General features: G+C 44.7%; 1 protein-coding gene across 2 annotated transcripts; it reads right to left on the minus strand.

Annotated features, from left to right (window-relative positions):
- Window positions 1-1,859: 1,859 nt before the first annotated feature.
- Window positions 1,860-21,089, minus strand: GPNMB (glycoprotein nmb). 2 transcript variants are annotated; one of them, XM_061555616.1, is made up of 11 exons: window positions 20,902-21,089; window positions 18,223-18,381; window positions 17,451-17,582; window positions 14,382-14,561; window positions 12,067-12,231; window positions 10,901-11,230; window positions 9,969-10,106; window positions 8,801-8,897; window positions 4,252-4,463; window positions 3,831-3,915; window positions 1,860-3,343 (listed from the first exon to the last, which is right to left on the minus strand). In XM_061555616.1, exons 1-11 carry the CDS (start codon window positions 20,972-20,974, stop codon window positions 3,187-3,189), a joined length of 1,728 nt encoding a protein of 575 aa, XP_061411600.1. In that variant the 5' UTR covers window positions 20,975-21,089; the 3' UTR covers window positions 1,860-3,186. The 2 variants fall into 2 exon arrangements, with proteins under 2 accessions (XP_061411600.1, XP_061411601.1); XM_061555617.1 differs by lacking the exon at window positions 20,902-21,089 and adding an exon at window positions 19,487-19,619.
- Window positions 21,090-21,963: the final 874 nt, after the last annotated feature.

Raw genomic sequence — 21,963 nt, forward strand, 5'->3', positions numbered from 1 at the left:
AATGCAACCCCACTGTCATTTAAAGGACGCAAGGACACGTTGAGATGAGTGTTTTTTTTTGGGAAGTCAGACCTTGGTGAAGGAAACTGCATGGTGGATGATGTCTCAAACATTATCATGCAATATACATACTTTTTAAAAGTTATATAATTTACCAAAACAAAGATCCCCTGTGCAGCCATGCAAGCCATGCAAGCCGCTAGGGGACGTGCTGTTAAGCGAGCACCAATAAGGCTTGAACGGCGTGGTTAGGAACCACGCCTGGCCGCCTTTGTCTCCACAACGTATGTTTACAAATCGCACCAGGCACTAATTTAAGACTGAGTCAACCTATTTAGGAGACCCAAGACCGGCTCATATATTAGTCACTGCTGTTATCCGTGATCCGTGACTGGAAATCGAACTCTGGTGGTCACGTTCATAGCGCAGTCTGCTAACCACTGCTCATGTTAAGGCCACATACGTCACATGCTCAGGACCACTGCACAGCACTTGAATCTGTCACTGAGTACGTGACGACCCTGTAGGTCTACAGCACGTGCCTCGGCTGTAGTAGCTATATAGCTTGCAGCTTTGGTTATCTGACCGACTGTTTTCCCATAGGTTACACGCGGAGACAGAGAAGACATTTACTCGTTTGGAGATGTTGGTTGGGTTGTTGCCTTGATGGACCGTTAAGGATGGTGACGGCTGAGGAATGTACTCATCAAGCAGTGAATCGATCATGGCTGATTGATGATGATGGTTGTTGGTGTTGTGACTGGCAGTCTGTTACAACTAAAAAAGTACTTTGAATGAAGAAAGAAAACGCACTCACATCACATGAGTCCGATCCAACCAGGGTTGATGAGTCACACTGTCTCACGGTCACGATGCTGGGCTCATGACCACGCTCGCGGTGAGCACTGTCTGTCTCGCGAATTCTCACAGAGCAGCTCGGGCAAGCGAGACAAAAGCAAAACGCCGACGGCTCACACACATTCTGCTCCAAGGCCGTAGCCATGGAGTCAACATTGGGGGGAACCAAATCTTCCAGGGGGTCTGGGAGTCCCCCTCCAGAAAAAAATCAATCTCATTTTGAAAACGAATTTCCTGCCTAAAATATGAAAAAATGCACTAACACATAGGATGGACTTTTTATTTATTTTTTACAATGTCTAATAGTGTATTGTATTACATTGCTCTGTTTTTTTCTTTTTTACCTTTTCTTGTTTCATTATATAACTACAATCATATAAACCCAAATCTATTTTATAGCAATATATTGGGGGGGGGGGGGGGGGGGACGGGACATTTTGAGCATATTTGGATATTGGGGTGAATGTGTCCCCCCAATATATATTATAATTATGGTCGTGTTCTGCTCACATCCTCTCGGACGCCTTTCATTCCTTGGCTGCCTCCCTGTTATTTATTTTGACCAGCGCCCATCATCACTTTTAGCCATGACGTGTTCTGCCCGTGTTCTTTAATCCATATCGCACTGCATAAATAGAAATGGCTTAAATAGTAACTGCAATGTGCACACTGGATGAATGCCTCCCAACGTGCTATCGGTCGTAGTGAGTGGTTGTTTAACCATGCTTCACCATGGTTAGACAACCACTCACTACGAATTGGGGGAGGGGGGACAGGTCAGGTTAAGATATCACCACTGACATATTGTGCTTTAAGCACTGCGCCACTCAATTACACTGCGTTAATATATCGTGGATCATATTGTTCTCAGTTTATATAAAACTACTTTTGGTGACTTTAAAGTCTGATGAAAACACAGTCATTCATTCAGAAGATGCAAATTAAGGCCCTTAATGGACTCACGTAGAGTTAAATTAAGAAAGCAACTTGTTAAATATGTATGTATTCTGCATCAATAGCTTTATTCTGAAATCATGCAAAATAATCATTAAGCTTACTTAATAGGCTTTACACCCAGCGGTAATTGATAATTACATAGATAACCTGCGCAAATGTGACGACAAAACCACACGCATCCCACGTAATCACTATACAAGTTAACATAAGTGGATAATGAATTGAAAATTTATCTCAGATGTCCTCAACAAGCTAAAGATAGGCATATGCAAAGCATGTTTAAATTGAAAACAGTGGGTGTGATTCATATGTTGGTGGAAAGCCAATTACAGTTGGCGAATTGCTGTCTGCACCTTTTTCACTCTTGGCTCCACCGAGGTGGAGCGATTATCCAGGGTTTAAACGGTCCCCACTGACAACATGACTTAAACCCGATTTGTGTAAATAATAAAAACTATACATTAAATTGAATACTAAATTCATTAATGACGAATCATGCTAGTCTTGATCGACTGAATCATGTTTGTAATTTATAATTCAGTAACGGAAAATAGGATGAACAGATAAAAATCAGTAAACATATCTCCCCCTTTCCAAAATGCAAGTTTGCTTTGTGAGAGGGCGTGTCCTGTTCTGGAGAGCAAGCAAAACTAGTCAAGTGGAAGTGATTAGCTGGTTGTGATTGCTCGCTAGACACCTATTGATTAAAGATTAAATCATTTTTTTGAAATCTACAATATTACTGAATAGATTTATCAAAATATTTTCATAATCATTCCAATATTCATGATGTACTATGAAAAGACATTACTCAAAACGTCATCTATTGTATATTTAATTAATGTAATGCAGGGTTATTGAATGTGTTAAGTTTTATGTACTTACATATTTATCGTTCCACTTTATTTGGGAAACAAAAGTAGCATGAAGACGAACCAATCGTACACAACGAACTCTAAGCAATGGCGAGACGATGGAAAAAGCTGCCAAAGCTAGCAGAGTATAGCACGCACCATTCGTGCACAGCAGGAGAAGGGAACGTTTTTTATCATGAGAGTCAAATAGCACTTACAAATAGCTTTTGGCTGGCCACACATTACAACACACTGTCACGTTATCTGATAATAAAACAAAATATAATTGAGGATCACCTTTACAGGTGAATGTGTATTCTAAAATGATGAACAGAGTGTTGTTAGGTCAAACATATTCCTTTCTAGTACCGGATTAGTGTGGATATGATCCATGCAGTGATACATAATTATAATTCATAAAGTTGCAGGCTAAATAGTGTAGGTTCCCAAAGAGAGTTCGCCTAACTTGTGCAGGGACTGGTGGCTGTGTGTATGTATGTGCCTTTGGTGCGGTGGCTCAGACCAGGTGAGCAGCAATTGGCTGCTTCTGAGCATCGAGCAAAGGGTTTTTCTCGCCAGACTTGTTCCTGATGAATTTCATCCAGTAGAGAGTCCATGGGCCGTGGCTTAGCTCCATTCCCGGTGGGGCCACGGGAGTGTACTGGCGATACTTCCTGTTTCCAGCAATAAAGGAGAGGGCAGACAATTGACACAAAGAGAACAACCCGCGGAAATGGATATCAGAGAGCTACCTCTGAAATCCCTTGAAATACCCTCTTGTCCACACAGCAGGGGGCAGCCCTTTAATCTACCTCGCATGATAATCACACTGATTAGTTACATTTTCATGGCTGGAATTAACATTATTAAGTGCATAACCAAATTTGTAGAGAATTGTGTGCTGTCATTGGCGACTGAGCTGAGACCATCAACTCACTACATTTGAGAATCCAGTTAAATCACAGGCAGCTGCGGGGATTTGAAACCCACCAAGATCTCAGCGATGCCAGCGATGGGCTCTGACCTCTGAGCCATCTGATTCATTAAAAGTTGTATCTGTTACAACAAATGGGGGGTTGACTCTATCTGTGTGTACCTTAAAAGTGTGTTTGTAAAAACTTTTAATCTTTAGTAAATTATTGGAGGTGTAGAAGCACTTACTTGTGAAAGAGCAGTCCTAGGAGGATAAGAGGAACGATGCCTCCAAAAAAAATGGCTGGTCCCAAAAGCTTTGCTGATGTAGACTCTGAAAGCATCAGTAAATACGTTCAAGGTTAATTTAATTGTCTGCAACATGAGCTTCTGGTCACAATTATATATTTAGTAAAGATGTCAAATTGCTTAATTGTATAGCTCGACATGCTATTTATATAATAAGACGTTTCATTTGTTTGTATATATGCATGTGAGTCAATCTTTCAGTCACAGCACTTACTTGAGTGATTTACATTGTAGAGAGGCGAATAATGGATACTTTTACCAGAAGGAACCAGGGATCCACGGTATTGATACTAAACTATGTATGAAGTATGCCTTTTGACATATTTAAATATATATATAAAACACGGCCGGATATGTTCACCTGCGTTGAAGTCCACGCGGGTACTAACGACGGCCAGGCTCACTGCATCAGCCAGTGAGACGTTGAGGCAGAAAATGCCCGACCCGTTGAACTGCTCGCGCAGGGTCAGGGAGCACGGGTCTCCTGCACCCAGCGCCAGTGGGCGGCACGACGCGCTGACGGGCCCCACGCACGTCTCGTCCGATACCACGGTGCACACTTCGCTCGGCAAACTGCGTGCGTCACGACACAGGGGCCATGGGCGAGGGTTACGATAACGAAATTAAATGGGGGTTACGTTAATGAGATGAGAATTATACACTTACGAGATGAGTCGTGGATTACGCGAACGAGGTGGGACGAGGGTTACCTCACTAGCAAGATGAGATGAGGATTGCGTAAAAGAGACGAGTGTTATAGTAAAAGAGATTATTCATGGGATATGCTAACGAGATGAAACAAGGGTTGATGCTAATGACACAAGCTCAAGGTTTCCCTAATGAGACAAGAGTTATTGCCAACAAGATGATCTTGTGAGTGTCAACAGTTATAACAATTGGCAAAAAAGAATCATATATTATGGTATTTTTGTGGGCATACATCTCCATATATATAAAAGGCAAAGCTGTGAATGTGTGTCTGTTCAAAATGTTTCGCGTACTTCCCGACATGCAACAAACTTGAAATTTGCCATGTGGGTACTTTCCAGACTGTACACCATGCAAAAATTATTAAAATAGACTTTTGTGTTTTTTTTGGGGGGGGGAGGTAGCTCAATAATGCATATATGTTTTGCACGGCAAGTGAGCTGTGAAGTCAAATCTGTCACGTGACCCGCGCACGTGGTAGCGTAACGCATTGTAGTGTCGTGGTGAGCGCGCTGCGCGACGAACCCGGCGACCCGAGTTTGATTCCCGCTCACGGCCACCACCGATGACGATTATTTGAACCGCTCCTGGGCCTCCCCTAGGTCGACTCAGCCTCAAACGAGTAACTGGTGTGGTGTGTGAACATCGCCACTAGGGAGACAAAGGCGTCGTGAATCCAAGTCCCGGGCGAAGCCGGGTAGTAAAGCTAGTTTTTATATAAAATGTTTTTTTATCTGAAAAAAGCATGTATCAATTCGTGCTTGTGAGAATTGATTGTTTACAATTTATGCAAATGGTATCCCAATGTTATTTTAGGCAAATTGAGAGAAAAAACGTATAAACGCGACAGAAGAAACAGAAAAACAATACCAAGAAGGTGGTAAAGCATGACATAAAACAAATTCGATTCTTCAATCGCATCGTGACCCTACCATTTTGACGATTCATTGAGTTATTCGGGCGGTGAATTGTTACAAGTTTAGTATTTCCTCCAATTTGCTTTCAAACAAAAAAAGATTGGAGGAAATTACCTTCTGCCAGCACATGACTCACGTCCCCGGTCGAACTATCTGCATAAAACACTGCGCGCAAGATGCTCATGTCTAAGCGGCAATGATCTCTGATGATGAGGAGAATAAATCAATAAACAACTCCAGTGATTTCATTCAATATTTCAAAACAACAACAGTTATTTAATTCATATAAACACACACATAAGTATTACAAAGTATTTACTGATGTGTTTTAACTGCGTGTCGGTGCTGCTATTTACTTAAGTAGAAATTAAGCGAATATATATGTAAACTAGCGGTAAGTACCCGGCGTTGCCCGGGCGAAAAACGCAGACACACACATGGACTTGCACACAGCCATCGACCCACACACACAGAAACACATGGACTTACACGCACACACACAAATCGACTCACACACACACGTAGACTTACACACACATATCGACTCACACATACATACATAGACTGAACAACAACCGCCATTCGCCACTAAGTGATGGTGACGTCACGACAACGCTTGCGCCAGGCTATGTGCACCTTGAGGCCACGTGAAGTGTCGAACGCCCGCTGGCAGGAGGTCACGGGGCAGACCCAGATAGCACAGGTCGACTGACTGAGACGACTGGCTGATGCACCACCTGTGCCCCCTACTGTGGCAACTTGCTGTGCTTCAGCCACCTGGCGCTCCACTCGTTGTTGTGAGCGTCGCTCCTCCGCCCTCCGTTGCTGTTGGAGGGTGACTGCCTCCAACTGCCCAGTAGCGTCCTTTATGAGCCTCCTCCACTGAGGCCGATCTTGACACGGCTGGTACCAGTCATCGGCAAGTCCACTCAGCTCCACGTCCTCCTGTACCACATCACTCCATCTCTTCTCTAGCTCGTGCCGTGCCCGTTTAGCCCCCTCGATCCAGCCGAACAAAAGCTGTTTAGGCATGCAGTGGCTGGGCATGTGGGCACCCTTGCCTGCCGGAGAAGCTCACCGATGGGACTTTGTCCACATCTTTCAAGGATTTGTGAGCTCCTCACACAATCCAGCGTGGTTAAACCCAGGATGGATCGTAGGCAGACCATCCTAAATGTTTCTAACCGGCGAAGATGTTCCATTAGGGGGTCCAAGTTTCGCAAGCGTAGAGAAGGGAAGGAATGACCGTGGCGGAGAAGACGTGAAGCTTCGTGCGGAGTGATAGACCAGGTAGCTTCCACACAGCTTTACGCAACCGATGAAAAGATAATGCGGCTCGACTGATTCGGAGTGAGACCTCTGCTGTTAAACCGGAGCCAGTCATGAGTACACTGCCAAGGTATGGAAAACTCTCCACTCTCTCCACAACTTCCCCATCACAAATTGGGAGTTGTGGGGGTAGAGTGTCCGATGGTACATAGACTCACACACACATTAACCTACACAAACACACATATGGACTTACAAAGACACACATATCGATTAAGACACACACAGGGACTTACACACACACATGGACTCATGCACACACATAGACTCACACACACACATATGAACTTACACACACATATCGACACACATGGACTCTCACACACATACACACATTGCCGTACACACATCGACTGATACACATAGACTCCCACACAAAATACATGGACTCACACACACACATGGATTGACACACACTTGGATATTTTGCGCCCGGGGACGAACTATAAAATTGGCGCCCCCCTCCCCCCCATTTAATCACATTTTACTCTTACATCGAATAAGGAATAACAATTTACATTTTAATGAAACATTGTATTTAAAGAAGCAAATTTATAGAAATTATATTACATGGCTCACTCAGTCACTGTCGTAGACTGGTTGACATAGTCTACAAAAGATTAATTTTTCTTGATTTCACTGTCGCAAACTGGTCAATCACGTAATCAAAATCAGTTTTTTCCAATATTTCTCTTTCAGCATGTAAATACGACAAAATAAGTTTCAATTTTCTGAACGACCGCTCACAGCTTGCAATTAAAACTGCTATTGTTAATAAAATTTGCAGTGAAATTCGAAAATTCGGAAATATGTCGTCTCCATAAAACACAATACAACCAAGAAGATCCAAAGGAGTTTCTGGTAGAACTTCATTCCGGTTACTGAGCAGCATTTTGCAATCTCCAATTTCTGTGAAAAGTTCGTGGCCATTGATCTCGGTGTCATAGAAATTTCCAAAATCTGTGCAATTTCCACGAATTGCATCGACATCTGTGTCAGATAGAAGAGTTTTGACGTCCAGCAGAAATCAAAATTTTGTGTTCAAGTCTTTTAGTCGTAAAAAACGTGCTGACATCTCCTGTTGAAGTTGATAAAATACGCTCTTCATAACGCGTCGTAGTTTCCGCCACCAAAAAACAGGCCAGTGACTAAGGCTGAAAGACTGCGCCTGTCTGTTGTTTGGGACGTTCTTCCATGTAAGTTCTTAATAGGCGCGCGTACCAAAATGTAATTACATGACATGTAGGCTGTGTGTGGCGGGATATATAAACTTTTAGGTTGAGGTGTAGATTTGTGCAGTAGTTTCAGGCTGCCGCGTCCGGCGCAATAAGTTATAATGTAACGTTGTAAGCCTCATTTTGGCGCCCCTTTACCTTGGCGCCCGGGAACATATGTACCCCCCTGCCCCCTAGCTACGCCTCTGTACGCACACACACACACACACGTACGTACAGACACACACACATGGACCAAAACACACACAAAGAAATGAACTTACACTGACTCACATGGAGCCACGCACACACAGCAACTAACACACACGCACACAAACTGACACAAACACACAGACATATCGGCTCTGACACACAGACACATGGACTCACACACACACACACATTGACTCACACACACAGACACATCGACTTACACACACACATCGCCGCAGACACGCACATTCTAATAAAGCAGGCTGTTTTAGGCTGAATTGGGGTGACGTCGCCTTCACCAAACCACACTGACCAAGGTGATGAGGTATATTCAAATAACCCCCACGACCCACACGGTATGAGGAGACCCTCATCCAACAGTGGATTTACAATGAGCTATACATATACTTTTTTTTTTAAACACACGAATGGTAAAAGAAAGAGCAATTACATCCACCTTCATATTGTAGGCTGTGTTTACACTGCATGACCACACCATGTATGTCCATCTCTGGACCGCTGGGCTCACCTGCCACTGCACGTGACCATAAAATCCACGGCACCACCGCCCTGCATCATGATCGCCGACGGCATCAGCGCCACGACGGCGACGCTCGATATCCCCTCTGGTGCAGAGCACATGAATCCACAAGCAATGAGCACAAAAAGCCGTAGCTTGCACAATAGCATTAAGAAACACTAACTACCTAACCCATGAAGCAAAATTTATCCAAGCTTCACGAGGATTGATATATTCATTCCTTTATATCGAGGACCACTTTTGGTCACATTTGAGTCAGCAGGAAAAGATGAATGAAGAAGTAACACGAAACAACATTTGAAAAGCATAAATGTATCATAGTAGAGTATACACAGATACATACAGGGTTACCCAAAAAAAACGGGCCCCAACTCTAAAACGGGGCCCGTTTTTTTTGGGTCACCCTGTATATTGAGAAAAATATAGAAAACAGAAATGAGATTGAAAAAGAGTATATGCATACTCGTGAAATACATCATTCAGTTTTGAAAAATGTAAGTAAATAAAAAGCACAAACAAAATCACGTAGGTAAAAGTGATAATGATCGTGCCGCCGAGTGATCGTGGTTGTGCTGTTGTGAACGCCAGACTGAGTTTGGAAGAGTCCAGATCCAGCAAAGAGGATTCAAGAACAGCCAACTGGTTCCGTGACCAATACCTACCCTACCCAGCGACTATGGAAGATGCATTATGAAAAATACAATGCAACATGCATATATAGTAGGCTATAAAACCATATTTAGTTACCGATGTAGATTTTTGGGCGCAGAAGTAGAATGTCGTCAGATTTTATTGTTTTATTAAAGTAATCCGTTCAATTACCAAAGTGTTTGCAGTCACCTGAGCACTAAATAATTGACCTTCAACATGTGACGATCAGCTTATAATAGAAACGGCATGTGTGTAAACATATTTTGTGAATTGTTTTTCGCAAGCACAGTCAATCCACAACCAGGATAATCTGGCCACGAATAATACATCATTCAACATATTACCAAATGCATGAAAAGAGTGTCATCCTTGCATTGAGTAGGAACATGTCGGGCAGAGAAGGGTCTCTTCGTTTTAATTTAACTCCGCGCCTGCAGTTCACCATAGATAATTGTGCGTGTCCGCACCCCGCTGAAGGCCAGCGATGCGTGATGGAGAGACTGACCCACGATGGTGACGTTTGCGCTGAAGCTGCCATAGCGCACGAGCTGGCAGGTTGGAGACGGGGTAGGGGGTGATTTCGTAGATGACTGTTGCAGGTCAGCTCCATCTGGCACGGTCGCCCCTTCACCACTCGGCTGGGCTGTGGGGTTAATCACAGAGAAGCTTAACGCGCCATGCGTATTATGTTCTGTCGTGTGCATATGACCAAATCAACCAGAATGCCCTGATCTTGACAGATCTCACAAGCTAAGTATATTTGACCCTGAATAGTGTTTCTATGGGTGACCACCATATATATAAATAAGTAAATCAAATTCATTGTTGTTCTGTTCTGTGCTCAGTCTGTGGACTACACCTTCACCAACCCATACGTGACTTTACTGAAAGAACCTAAGAGTAATTCCTGCAGTCACGAAAGCTCCAAATTAAGTTTTTTTCCACACTGACCAGCATGGCAAAGTAATGTCCAATAACCCACATCACCTGTATGGTGTGGGGAGGCCTTCCATCAGTGGAATAACAAAAAGATTGTACATGTACTGTAGTATGAATAAGATGTTTTGTTGTGCCACTTATTAATGTTTTACAATGTTTTACCTCCAAACAAAGTTAAATCACATGCACATCAATTACATGTATGATTTTAAGTTCTACCCCCCTCTCTCCACCTATCTCTCCCCCCTCTCTCTTCCCCTATCTCTACCCCCTCTCTCTCCCTCTATCTATCTCTACCCCTCTCTCTCCCACTATCTCTCCCCCTCTCTCTCTCCCTATCTCTACCCCCTCTCTCAGCGAGAAACACTCCCATGCACGTGTTTGAGATTGACTGTACAATCCCTTCTTAGTACTGCAGATTATTCTTAAGTGGGGGGAATATACTGAAGGGAAAATACCATGAAGGATTAAACAACAAAAACAATAAATTGCAGCTACCAGTGGGTCCGTCCCAGGGGCCCATTTCGTCAGGCGGTAGCACAGTGGCGTTGAGGGTCCCGCATGGTGTCGGTATGACGGCCCTCAGCCACAGAGACACGCTGAATGAGCCTATAGCTGAGTATGTGTGGTTGACGGAGGCATTAGGTCCCACCACCACCTCCGTGCCATCGCCAAAGTTCCAGGCGTAGGTTAGGGTGGCGTTGCTCAGGTAGCCGCTGGGGTCGTGGGGTGTGGCGGTGAAGGACACTGGTGCGTTCTCCAGGAAGATCAGGTCTGAGCTGTTGCGATCGCCCGTCTGGGAGATCTTCACACTGAGCGGCACGGAGTCTGCGGTGAAGTCAGAGGGGGAACAACATCTGGTACTGGCGATTGGACTGTCTGGAATTAAACTTTAAGAGTGGGTGGTGTCCAGTCTCCTGGCACGGCAGTTAAAAAAGATGGGTACATTTATTAAATCGCCCTGCAGTATAAATGGGTACACCAAAGTTAATTGGCAGGTCACGTGTGGTGGGGAAAAGTGTGGGTACCCACACCTCTTCTAAGACGTCTAGCCAGTGTGGAAGTTTAGAGGCCCTTCCTTAATCATTGGTGTGAGCAAGAATTTGCAGGGTTGTGCCTTTGTCTCTTTCCGAGTGAATCTGGAATTACACAATACGGGGATTGTGGCGTGGGCTGGCAGTCGAGCGACATGGAGGGGTCAGTGGATCGTGCAGGAATGATGGACGTGAGAGGCCCACCTGCTTGGACAAAGTTTGAGTGTTATTCATGGTTTACTCCACACAATTCTGTTTCCTTCTATTACAACAGAAATTGACCAAACATCACAATCGCTCCAAAAGTATAAAGAACACCTCCCAGTGAGTTGTAGAGCTGGGTGACCATGGACTGGGTATATTTCAATGACACCAATGTCGTGCAACGACTCGATCTTGAGCACCGATTCAGCTGATTACCGGACGACTCTTTGTCAGTCTAGTGGATGGGGTCAGCTTAGGTCATCGACAAGGTGAGCTCTATCAAGCCTCCAGCCCAATAATGGTACATGGAACACACACACACCCTAATGCTCATGGTCGTTCTACACATACCACCTGTACGCTGGAATCAACGTCGTATGGTTAATGTTGCCAAGCACTAGTGAGCCAGAGCCACGGTAAACCCACCAGTCACGGTGTAGTTGTCAGTAACGTTGGCGATGGCGCACAGCTGCGTTGCGCTCTGCCTGCCGCGGTACAGGAGCAGGCTGATGTTGTGGGTGCCGACGGGGATGTCCGTGGTGTCAATTGTCACATTAGAGCGGTTCCCGTTCACCATTGTATAGTACTTGCCTGGGGGGAAGAAAAAAAACACTCCTCCGCTTCACTTTCTTAGTGGGGGTTTGGGGGGTGGTGTTTATCACCAAACCACTCGGACCTCATCAGATGTCAGAAGTCAAGCACAACTGAGCGTAGAGAATGCCTGGATGGGTACCAACATGCATAAAACAGGATGTTTTAGGTTGTGGTGCTACTTGGTAGTCAACTGAAGGCATACTCATTGGTTCTTTCGGTAAAGTCACGTATGTAGAAATAAAAAAAAATCACGACGTTTCGAACGCAACACAAGGGCTCATCATCAGGTGAAAATTGGGCAAAACACATAGCGAGGGAACACACAGAGGGACATCACACACAGAGCACGCAGAGAACGGAAAACTGCACGGAGGCAAATACAGCAAGAAGATGGGAGACGTGAACGCAACAAACCTTAGAAACATAATGCGATGCAAACCAGTCGGCCAACAACACAGTTAGACACTTAGCTGGTTGACCACGTATTTCAAAAGACTGCAAAATTTTGCGTTCATCTTCTGGGCTGAACATACCAACGTAAACAGAGGACAAGGACTCGTGAAAAGACACGAGGTACAAGGTAGCAGAGATACATACATAGAGAAGACACACGAGGAAATATGTTTTGGGCAGCACAGAGGGACAACCAGAGCAAAACCACACCCAAGAGACATACACACATGGAGAGGCACACACAGAAAGACGTCCGGAGGCGTAACGTACAGGGACTTATATAGGCTGTAGAGGTGGGGGAAGGGAAGGGGCGGAGAGAAGGACCAATGCAGGCAACAAATCGTGGGAAACAATGGGGAAACGAAAACGGAGAAAGCACATGGGAAAACGAAAACGGAGACACCAACCACGGTAAACGAAAACGAAGCCAAATTACAACAAGCAGAGATACAAACACAGAGAAGACAACACAAGTAAAGATGTTTTGGACAGAATTGTAAGGACAACCTCCTTGTAGAAGTGTATTAATCTAGAATTGAAGCTTTCGTGACTGTAGGAATTACTATACACAATTGTTGGCCGACTGCTTTGCATCGCATTATGTTTCTAAGGTTTGTTGAGTTCGCGTCTCCCATCTTCTTGCTGTATTTGCCTCCGTGCAGTTTGCCGTTCTCTGTGTGTGATGTCCGTCTGTGTGCTCCCTCACTATGTGTTTTGCCCCATTTTCACCTGATGAGCGCTTGTGTTGTGTTCGAAACGTCGTGATCTATTTTAATTTTATTTTATTTGTGATTTATTTTAATTTTATTTTATTTCTACATACGTGACTTTAGCGAAAGAACCAATGAGTATAGTAATTTCTGCAGTCTAGATTTTTTAACATGAAGGCACTTCAGCAAAATCTATTGTTGTACTGTACAGTGGCGGCTCCTGCTAAATCTCTCGGGGGGCAAATGTCTGGATGATTGATAAGGATAAGGTCCACCCATGCAATGGATAAATTAACAGCTTAAGCATGTAAAGGCAACTTCACTTCTTTAATATTAATGAAAAATAAAGTGACTCTTACAATACATCTTGTTTGTTTCTATACTCACTATTAATACAATCCACTCAAGTTTCTTTTATTAAAGATTCCACTAGGTGGCGACAAATAATATTGTTGGATGAAACGTGCTTACGTATGATGACGTAAGCACGTTAGGGCAAGCCCTCCCGGAAGCCATAGAGAATGCATTGCAGCGCCCCCGTTCGAAAAAAAACATCTTTGAATGTAAGTCTATGGGGCCACTCGGGGCGATTCTCAGCCGGAGTGAAATCGCCCAAAAAGAGGCGGTACTCCACAGAACGTGACATGACGCTGATTGGACTATATCCAGAGGCACAGTGACGGCTAGCGTGACTCTGTGGTTGAATGACATTGGTGGTGCGTCGCCCAATCGCCCTAATGAAGAAACCGCCCCTGGTACTGTATATGTTCCTTTGTCTTTGCTCCCCGCTTGCATAAACTCACACTGAGCAACGTGATTAAGTATGATCAAATAACCCCTATGGTCCGTACGGTGTGGGGAGGCCATCATCCAGCAGTTGATAGACAAGAAGGGCTGTGCGAATACTCGAAAAAATGGCGATGTCATGGGGAATAGGCAATGGCTGACAAGGATAATGATAATAATGTTAACGGTCGTAGGCACCTTCTGTAGACCAGATGTACACGTAAAGCCTAGGCAGGTATCTCCGACGATGTCGATTACGATGGAATAGCTTTCCGTTAGGGAATGTGTTGTTCTGCTCATCGTCTTGAGACCAATTCTCTTCACCGTGGTCCTCCTCCCCCTCCTGCAGAGGCCATTCCCTGGGCGCCGGCGCCTGCCCTGTAGGCGCACACCGAATGGGAGGATGAGCTGTGCGATCAGTGGCTCGATGAGACCTGCACGATCATTTCTTCACTGAAGGACATGACTGCATGTTTCTCTATGCAAGCACGACACAAAATTCTGTGTGTTGTGAACTCACAAAGCAGGAGTCAAAAGGATTAGAGAGCAAGATCTGAATAATACACATACTGTATAGTTATATTAATTAAACATATTGTTTTTCAATAATTATTTGATTGCATACAATGTTTTGGCAATATAGTTATTGGATCATGTACCAATATGTACACAAAAATGAGGGTTAAAAATAAAGGAAACAATTGGTCAATGAAATGTTATAAATTTCGCATCTCAATTGCTAATCTTTTTCACTAACCCATGTATATCTTACATATATTCATATTTCAGCCCAAATTAAAAACAAGTCATAAAAAATGTTGACGAGCTTGTATGTTCTTCCCTTGCATGCGGTTCATAGTAACCATGCAAGCAGGACTTAAGTTGATATTTTCCAGGCTGCCGACTAAGACAGACCTGGATGATATTAAGCTTCCCATCGCAAGAGTCCGATGGATGAGTAGTGGGTGGGGTTGTCAGAGGAATGGGTAAGACCTACAGTGAGGGAAAAAAGTATTTGATCCCCTGCTGATTTTGTACGTTTGCCCACTGACAAAACATGATCAGTCTATAATTTTAATGGTAGGGTTATTTGAACAGTGAGAGACAGAATAACAACAACAAAATCCAGAAAAACGCATGTCAAAAATGTTATAAATTGATTTGCATTTTAATGAGGGAAATAAGTATTTGACCCCCTCTCAATCAGAAAGATTTCTGGCTCCCAGGTGTTTTTTATACAGGTAACGAGCTGAGATTAGGAGCACACTCTTAAAGGGAGTGTTTTGTTACCTGTGTAGGGGTTATTACGGGGAGAAGGGCGGACAGAAAACACAAGGGTGTCTGCACCCACACACGGGTGTCTACATCCACGTCCGCATCCGTTAACCCTGGGGGGCCATGGGGGCGCTGTGATCCCCCATAACTCCACCCCTCGGAGGAGATTCCTATAAAAAGCGGGGAGCCAGAGAGCTCGGGGCCAGTGTGGAAGAAGCTTACCAGTGAAGTCTGAAGACCGGCAGAATAGGCCCTGGGACTCCCCTGTCTCGCTGCCCTTGTCAGGGCCGAGCAGGGCAAGCCAGTGGCGCGGCCCCAAGAGCTTCTGTACCTCTGCTCTTGTAAGAGCAAGGCCGGGTGAGCTGGGTGCCGGGATCCGTGCTTTACCAGGGCCGGATCAGATAGCCTCCCATAGCACTATTAGAGGAGGACTGGGAATAGGACAGGGGAAACAGTGCTAGGGGTGTTTTCCCATCTAGTACGGGTGAAGGGGCCGTTACCCCTTCAAGTATTGTTACTGCCCTTGAGTTGAATAAAAGAGTGTGCCTCGACTCCGTCGTCAGTCTCCCTGGAACTCACTACACCTGTATAAAAGACACCTGTTCACAGAAGCAATCAATCAATCAGATTCCAAACTCTCCACCATGGCCAAGACCAAAGAGCTCTCCAAGTGTGTCAGAGACAAGATTGTAGACCTACACAAGGCTGGAATGGGCTACAAGACCATCGCCAAGCAGCTTGATGAGAAGGTGACAACAGTTGGTGCGACTATTCGCAAATGGAAGAAACACAAAAGAACTGTCAAGCTCCCTCGGGCTGGGGCTCCATGCAAGATCTCACCTCGTGGAGTTGCAATGATCATGAGAATGGTGAGGAATCAGCCCAGAACTACACGGGAGGATCTTGTCAAAGATCTCAAGGCAGCTGGGACCATAGTCACCAAGAAAACAGTTGGTAACACACTACGCCGTGAAGGACTGAAATGCTGCAGCGCCCGCAAGGTCTCCCTGCTCAAGAAAGCACATATACATGCCCGTCTGAAGTTTTCCAATGAACATCTGAATGATTCAGAGGACTACTGGGTGAAAGTGTTGTGGTCAGATCTTTGGCATCAACTCAACTCGCCGTGTTTGGAGGAGGAGGAATGCTGCCTATGACCCCAAGAACACCATCCCCACCGGTAAACATGGAGGTGGAAACATTATGCTTTGGGTGTGTTTTTCTGCTAAGGGGACAAGACAACTTCACCGCATCAAATGGATGATGGACGGGGACATGTACCGTCAAATCTTGGGTGAGAACCTACTTCCCTCAGCCAGGGCATTGAAAATGGGTCGTGGATGGGTATTCCAGCATGACAATGACCCAAAACACACGGCCAAGGCAACAAAGGAGTGGCTCAAGAAGAAGCACATTAAGGTCCTGGAGTGGCCTAGCCAGTCGCTAGACCTTAATCCCATAGAAAATCTGTGGAGTGAGCTGAAGGTTCGAGTTGCCAAACGTCAGCCTCGAAACCTTAATGACTTGTAGAAGATCTGCAAAGAGGAGTGGGACAAAATCCCTCCTGAGATGTGTGCAAACGTGGTGGCCAACTACAAGAAACGTCTGACCTCTGTGATTGCCAAAAAGGGTTTTTCCACCAAGTACTAAGTCATGTTTTGCAGAGGGGTCAAATAGTTATTTCCCTCATTAAAATGCGTTTTTCTGGATGTTGTTGTTATTCTGTCTCTCACTGTTCAAATACACCTACCATTAAAATTATAGACTGATCATTTCTTTGCCAGTGGGAAAACATACAAAATCGGCAGGGGATCAAATACTTTTTCCCTCACTGTATGAGCAGTAGGCAGGAGCAATGTCAAAAGGAGTAACGGAGATAGCGATATAAGGACGTGGCTATGTATAAGAAGGTGGGGCTGATGGATGAAGGGGTTGTCATTTCACACTGCGTCCCAGATGAGCCTCCCAGAAATACTGGTAGCTTTATCGTACCGTCGTATGTGTGGTTCCATGCTGCGGTCCCGTTGGCGCCGTGCCAGGGGGAGATTATTGACACGCTGACGGTCAGCTTGGAGCCCACAAGAGTCGGCCCATCGTTTGTCACATTCACGGTTACGTTCCTTACTGCGGGGAAAAGAGAGGCAACTCAAACGAGCGGGCTGATATCCACCCAGACAATTTTTGAGAATCAACATCTACGCATAAAATGTTGAGACAAAAATAAGCCAAGGTGACCTCCACTGTAACGTAATTTTCAGATGAAAAATTTCCACAGGGTTGCATTGAGTGAGCTGTATGCAGCTCAATTGTGATTCATGATAATAATCACCACCAGCAGAACAGAAATAAGAATAAAACATCGATGCCAGATATTAAGCAGCATCCATTTTTTACCAACAGGCACTGGCAAGTGTGGCGAAGTTATAGTTAAACAACCCCCATGATCGACAAGGTGTGGGGACGCCTGCATCTAGCTGTTGATTAACAAAGGACTGTAAACACTAACATGTGATGAAGCAAGGTTGCAAACTATTACTGAAACAGCATGGGAAAGCAATCATCCAGCAGCGGACTGAAAAAGGCTAGAATTTATTTGTTGAACAGTCACCTTGTAAATAAATAAATTACAGATAAATTACAGAATAAAAGCTCACATCATTGTTGCAATGCATTCTGAATTTCAATACGAGTTCTTGAGACTAAACACTTTTTTTATTTTGCAGCTCTGCATTGGATGCGGTGGGAAGCTGTGAAAGAGATTAACTCGGCCAGCAGCGACGCCGGTCTCGGCCGTTATCCGAGCGGATTGGGTATCGATCCTCGTCCCAGAAGCTCGAGTCGGTTGACATCCAGCCGTCCCCGAGTGAAGCATGGGCGGGCAGATCGTGCCATCGCCCATGATGGCCCACCACCTCGGAAAAACCTGAGCGCGCAGGTCACACAATTGGGAAATAAATCAGAATTCATCAGCCAAGGGGATTGAGCCGCAGAGGGGTAAGACGTCATCACTCATCTCTCTTCTGTATGCAACTGCAAATGTTCACAAAACGCGAGCATCTTTATAAAAATCGTGACAAAAGTTTGTCAGCCTTTGTTCGCGCTTGTTGAATGTCATTTTACTTAATAGATGGAAATGTCAGAAGTCAAGACCACAATTTTAATGGATTATCACAGCCTTTTCACTATTTCTATTTGGCAGTATGAATTGAAGGTTTCAAGGATAGTCTAACAGAAAATAACGTACTTCACAAATCATACCGTAGAAACTTTATATTTACAGTAAAACCTTGAATTGCAAGTAACTTGGTCTGCGAGTGTTATGCAAGACGAGCATTTTAAAAAAAATAACTTAATTTGATAAACGAGCAAGGTCTTGCAATACGAGTACTGTAGTACGTACAGTATATGCTTTGTCTGCCGCGCGTCACGTGATCACAACTGAGCTGATGGTTCTTCTCTCTCTCTCTGTGGGATTGTGGGTAATCATCTCCCATGCTCGGTCTCAGTCGGCGTGCCTCACTGGTATAGTCAACATTCGTGCGAGCATATACTGTTTACTATAGTGTTGTGACCACGAGTGTGCGTAAAGCATTTTTTAATTTCGTGTCCAAGTGTAGTGGCTGTTCTTTAGTAACTGTACTGCAAGTGAAAGTCGTCCTACACAATAACCCTCCTCTCCTCTCTCTCGTCTCCATCACACCAGCCACGATTACATTTAATTAATAAATTTGATTACTTTATATTAAAATTAAATAATAATAAATAAAAAGGTATTTGTATTAATCATTATTAGATGAATACAGTATTTTTGGGTTGTGGAACGAATTATCTAAGTTTCCATTATTTCTTATGGGGAAATTCGCTTTGATATACGAGTGCTTTGGATTACGAAGCACGTTTCCGGAACGAATTATGCTCGCAATCCAAGGTTTTACTGTACGTAGTGAGTTCAACTGAGTCGCAGACGTTATTTTTTAGAGGCAACACATTTACTATATCAACACGTAATACACAAAGGGGTAACTGACCCTTTACCAGATACAGCCGAGGGTGGTGACCACCCAGCTAACTACACTATACGGAGGAGTTACAGCTATGAAGAGTCCGCCTCTCACTCGTGTCCCGGCCACGTGTTGATGCCTTGTAGGACGTAGAGCTTCCAGCTTGTAGGACGTGGAGCTTCCAGCTTGTAGAACTGAAGCGACCCCGGTCTCTCTCAGAGACCCACCTTATATCCTCCCGGGTCGGGGCTGGCTCCACCCAGGCCCCACCCACCTTCTCGAGCGTTCTAGCTCCCTCTCCATCCCTCTCGAGAGCTCTCCCCGGACACGTGATCACCCCCTAGCCCCCCCACCTGGGGCCCTCTCTGTGGACACTCCGGATCACAGTGTCTACGGGGTCAACTAGAGTACCATGGCCCGGGGCAACCCGGTCCCTGGGCTGACACTCTCCCGCTCCCCCTTGTGGGAGCCCGCACTACATGCTATGCACGGTGCACACGCTATTCCCAGCGTTCACCAAGCCCCGCTAGGGCTGGTACTACACCCATCTATGGGGTGTACGCGATGACGGTGCGTCGCACGCCGTGCTATAGTAAAGCCGGCATCACAGAGCAACCCACCCAGTGCTGTCCGCGACGTAGGAACATCACACGCCACGACTCTCCCGGGCCGGCACCATACAGTGACATCCCCGATGTCACTACATATACATGAGATGTTATATAAAAATGATTAATGTTTTTACATTAATGGGGGTCAAAAAGATTTTGCTCGAATTAATGATTTCCCTTTTGCTCAAGGCCACTCACTAAAGAATGTGACTGCATGAGTTGTATGTGCGTACACACATCCGTATGCACTACATGTGCTCATGTGCACATATGTATGTACCTTTGTATTTATATGTATGTGTTAGTTCGTGTTTGCTATACTATTAGTACACTTCGTTGTTGGTCACTCAGTGCTACAATCATTCAGGCCTTTGCTCAGAAATTGCGGTTAGATAAACGAATGTAAACTTTATATATTTTATGTGTAAACAAGTACAGTAATTGCACACATGTGATATAACCTGAGCACACACGTACACATTGTAGATCGGCTCAGCGCATGGCCACATTCAACAGGAGAGATTTCCTCCAGTGACACGACATAAATTATAATCAAGCCCTTTATATACCAAAACATCCTCACTGAGGCTCAAGAGTATTTTACTGCATTGGGATGTTTCGCCAATTCCATGCATGGTTGGCATGTATGAGAAAAATGTAGTATCAGGAGAAAACCCACCACTCATAAAAGGGTGTACAGTAATACCAAGTCCCACCAGAGATATATTCAAGAATCTGTGGCTGTACTGCCATTTCCTGGCCACCTTGCAACTCAAGCCTACAACACATGGTTTGGTATTCTAACATACTGTGTTGTGATGGCCTACTTACGTCTTCCAGAGTGCGCTCCAACCACTCCGAGACACAGGAGCAGCGAAGCGAGGTAGAGGACTGGCGGTTCCATCTCCACCTCGGGAGGACCCTGCGCCACAGCTGGAAGCCCCTGTTCCTGCTGGGACAAGCGAGCCGCTCGTTTATATCCCTGATCCTTCCCCACACTCTGAACCCATGAGCTCACACACTGTGTGGTTTGTCATGTGGCCGCTTTGGCGGACTGCCCACGTGGCTTCAAGGGAGCAAAATAATTAATAAAATCAAACACTAAACCCATCAATGCATGTCCACTTGGCAAACAGTTGAGATGGTCATGTAATGTGCATGCACATAAACTCGTGGCCATCACATGATGCGCCCTTGAGTCAGACAAGAGCTGCAATAATTGTACTTTTGTCCAAGTTGTACAGAATGCATTCCAACAATAATACCGAACGACCAGTGGTATAGTTATTGAGTGTACAGATAGTGTAACTGCACCGCGGTGCCTGGGCCACAGGGACCCAGAACTCTCCGATTTATGGATATTCTGCTCTGGGGCGGCCGATTGGTAAAATAATACACAGCGTTTACCGATAGAAAATGCTCACTGACTTCTATCTGAATGCAGTCACACCATACCCCCGCACAGAAATCCTCTCATCAAGATGCTCATACATCGGGATAAGAAAGTGTCAGATGGCGAGAGTCTGAGAAGTGAAATGAAACATGTTAAAGCGCTGCAATTGAACAGTTGCAATGATGGACAAATCAACAGGACACTGAATGCCAAAACTAAATCAAATAGCAAAAGCGTTGAAACTGACCAAGCAATTAAAACTATTAAAATACCGTACTGCGGGAGTAACTGATAAACTAGCCTAGATTTTTGGAGATTTGGCATGGTACATAAAATACAGAAACTAATTTCTGGTACTAAAGATGTATTACCGAAGCTATCAACAGAAGGTGTGTACCGGAATAACTGCTCTTGTGGCAAATACTATCTATATTGCTCAGACAGGACGAATGATCAGCATGAGACTAAAATACCACCACAAGAATATTAAATACTCCCAA

Source organism: Lethenteron reissneri, chromosome 21, assembly GCF_015708825.2.
Source record: "Lethenteron reissneri isolate LAM-NWPU_2019-01 chromosome 21, ASM1570882v1, whole genome shotgun sequence".
NCBI lineage: Eukaryota > Metazoa > Chordata > Hyperoartia > Petromyzontiformes > Petromyzontidae > Lethenteron > Lethenteron reissneri.

Excerpts from the sequence above, each read along its gene's own strand:
- GPNMB (XM_061555616.1), bottom strand. The coding sequence starts at position 20,974 with ATGGAACCGCCAGTCCTCTACCTCGCTTCGCTGCTCCTGTGTCTCGGA. Across the intron at positions 11,231-12,066 it reads TGACAACTACACCGTGACTG|ACTCCGTGCCGCTCAGTGTG; the intron begins GTGGGTTTACCG and ends ACTTCACCGCAG. Across the intron at positions 10,107-10,900 it reads CCCCTGGGACGGACCCACTG|CCCAGCCGAGTGGTGAAGGG; the intron begins GTAGCTGCAATT and ends TTAACCCCACAG.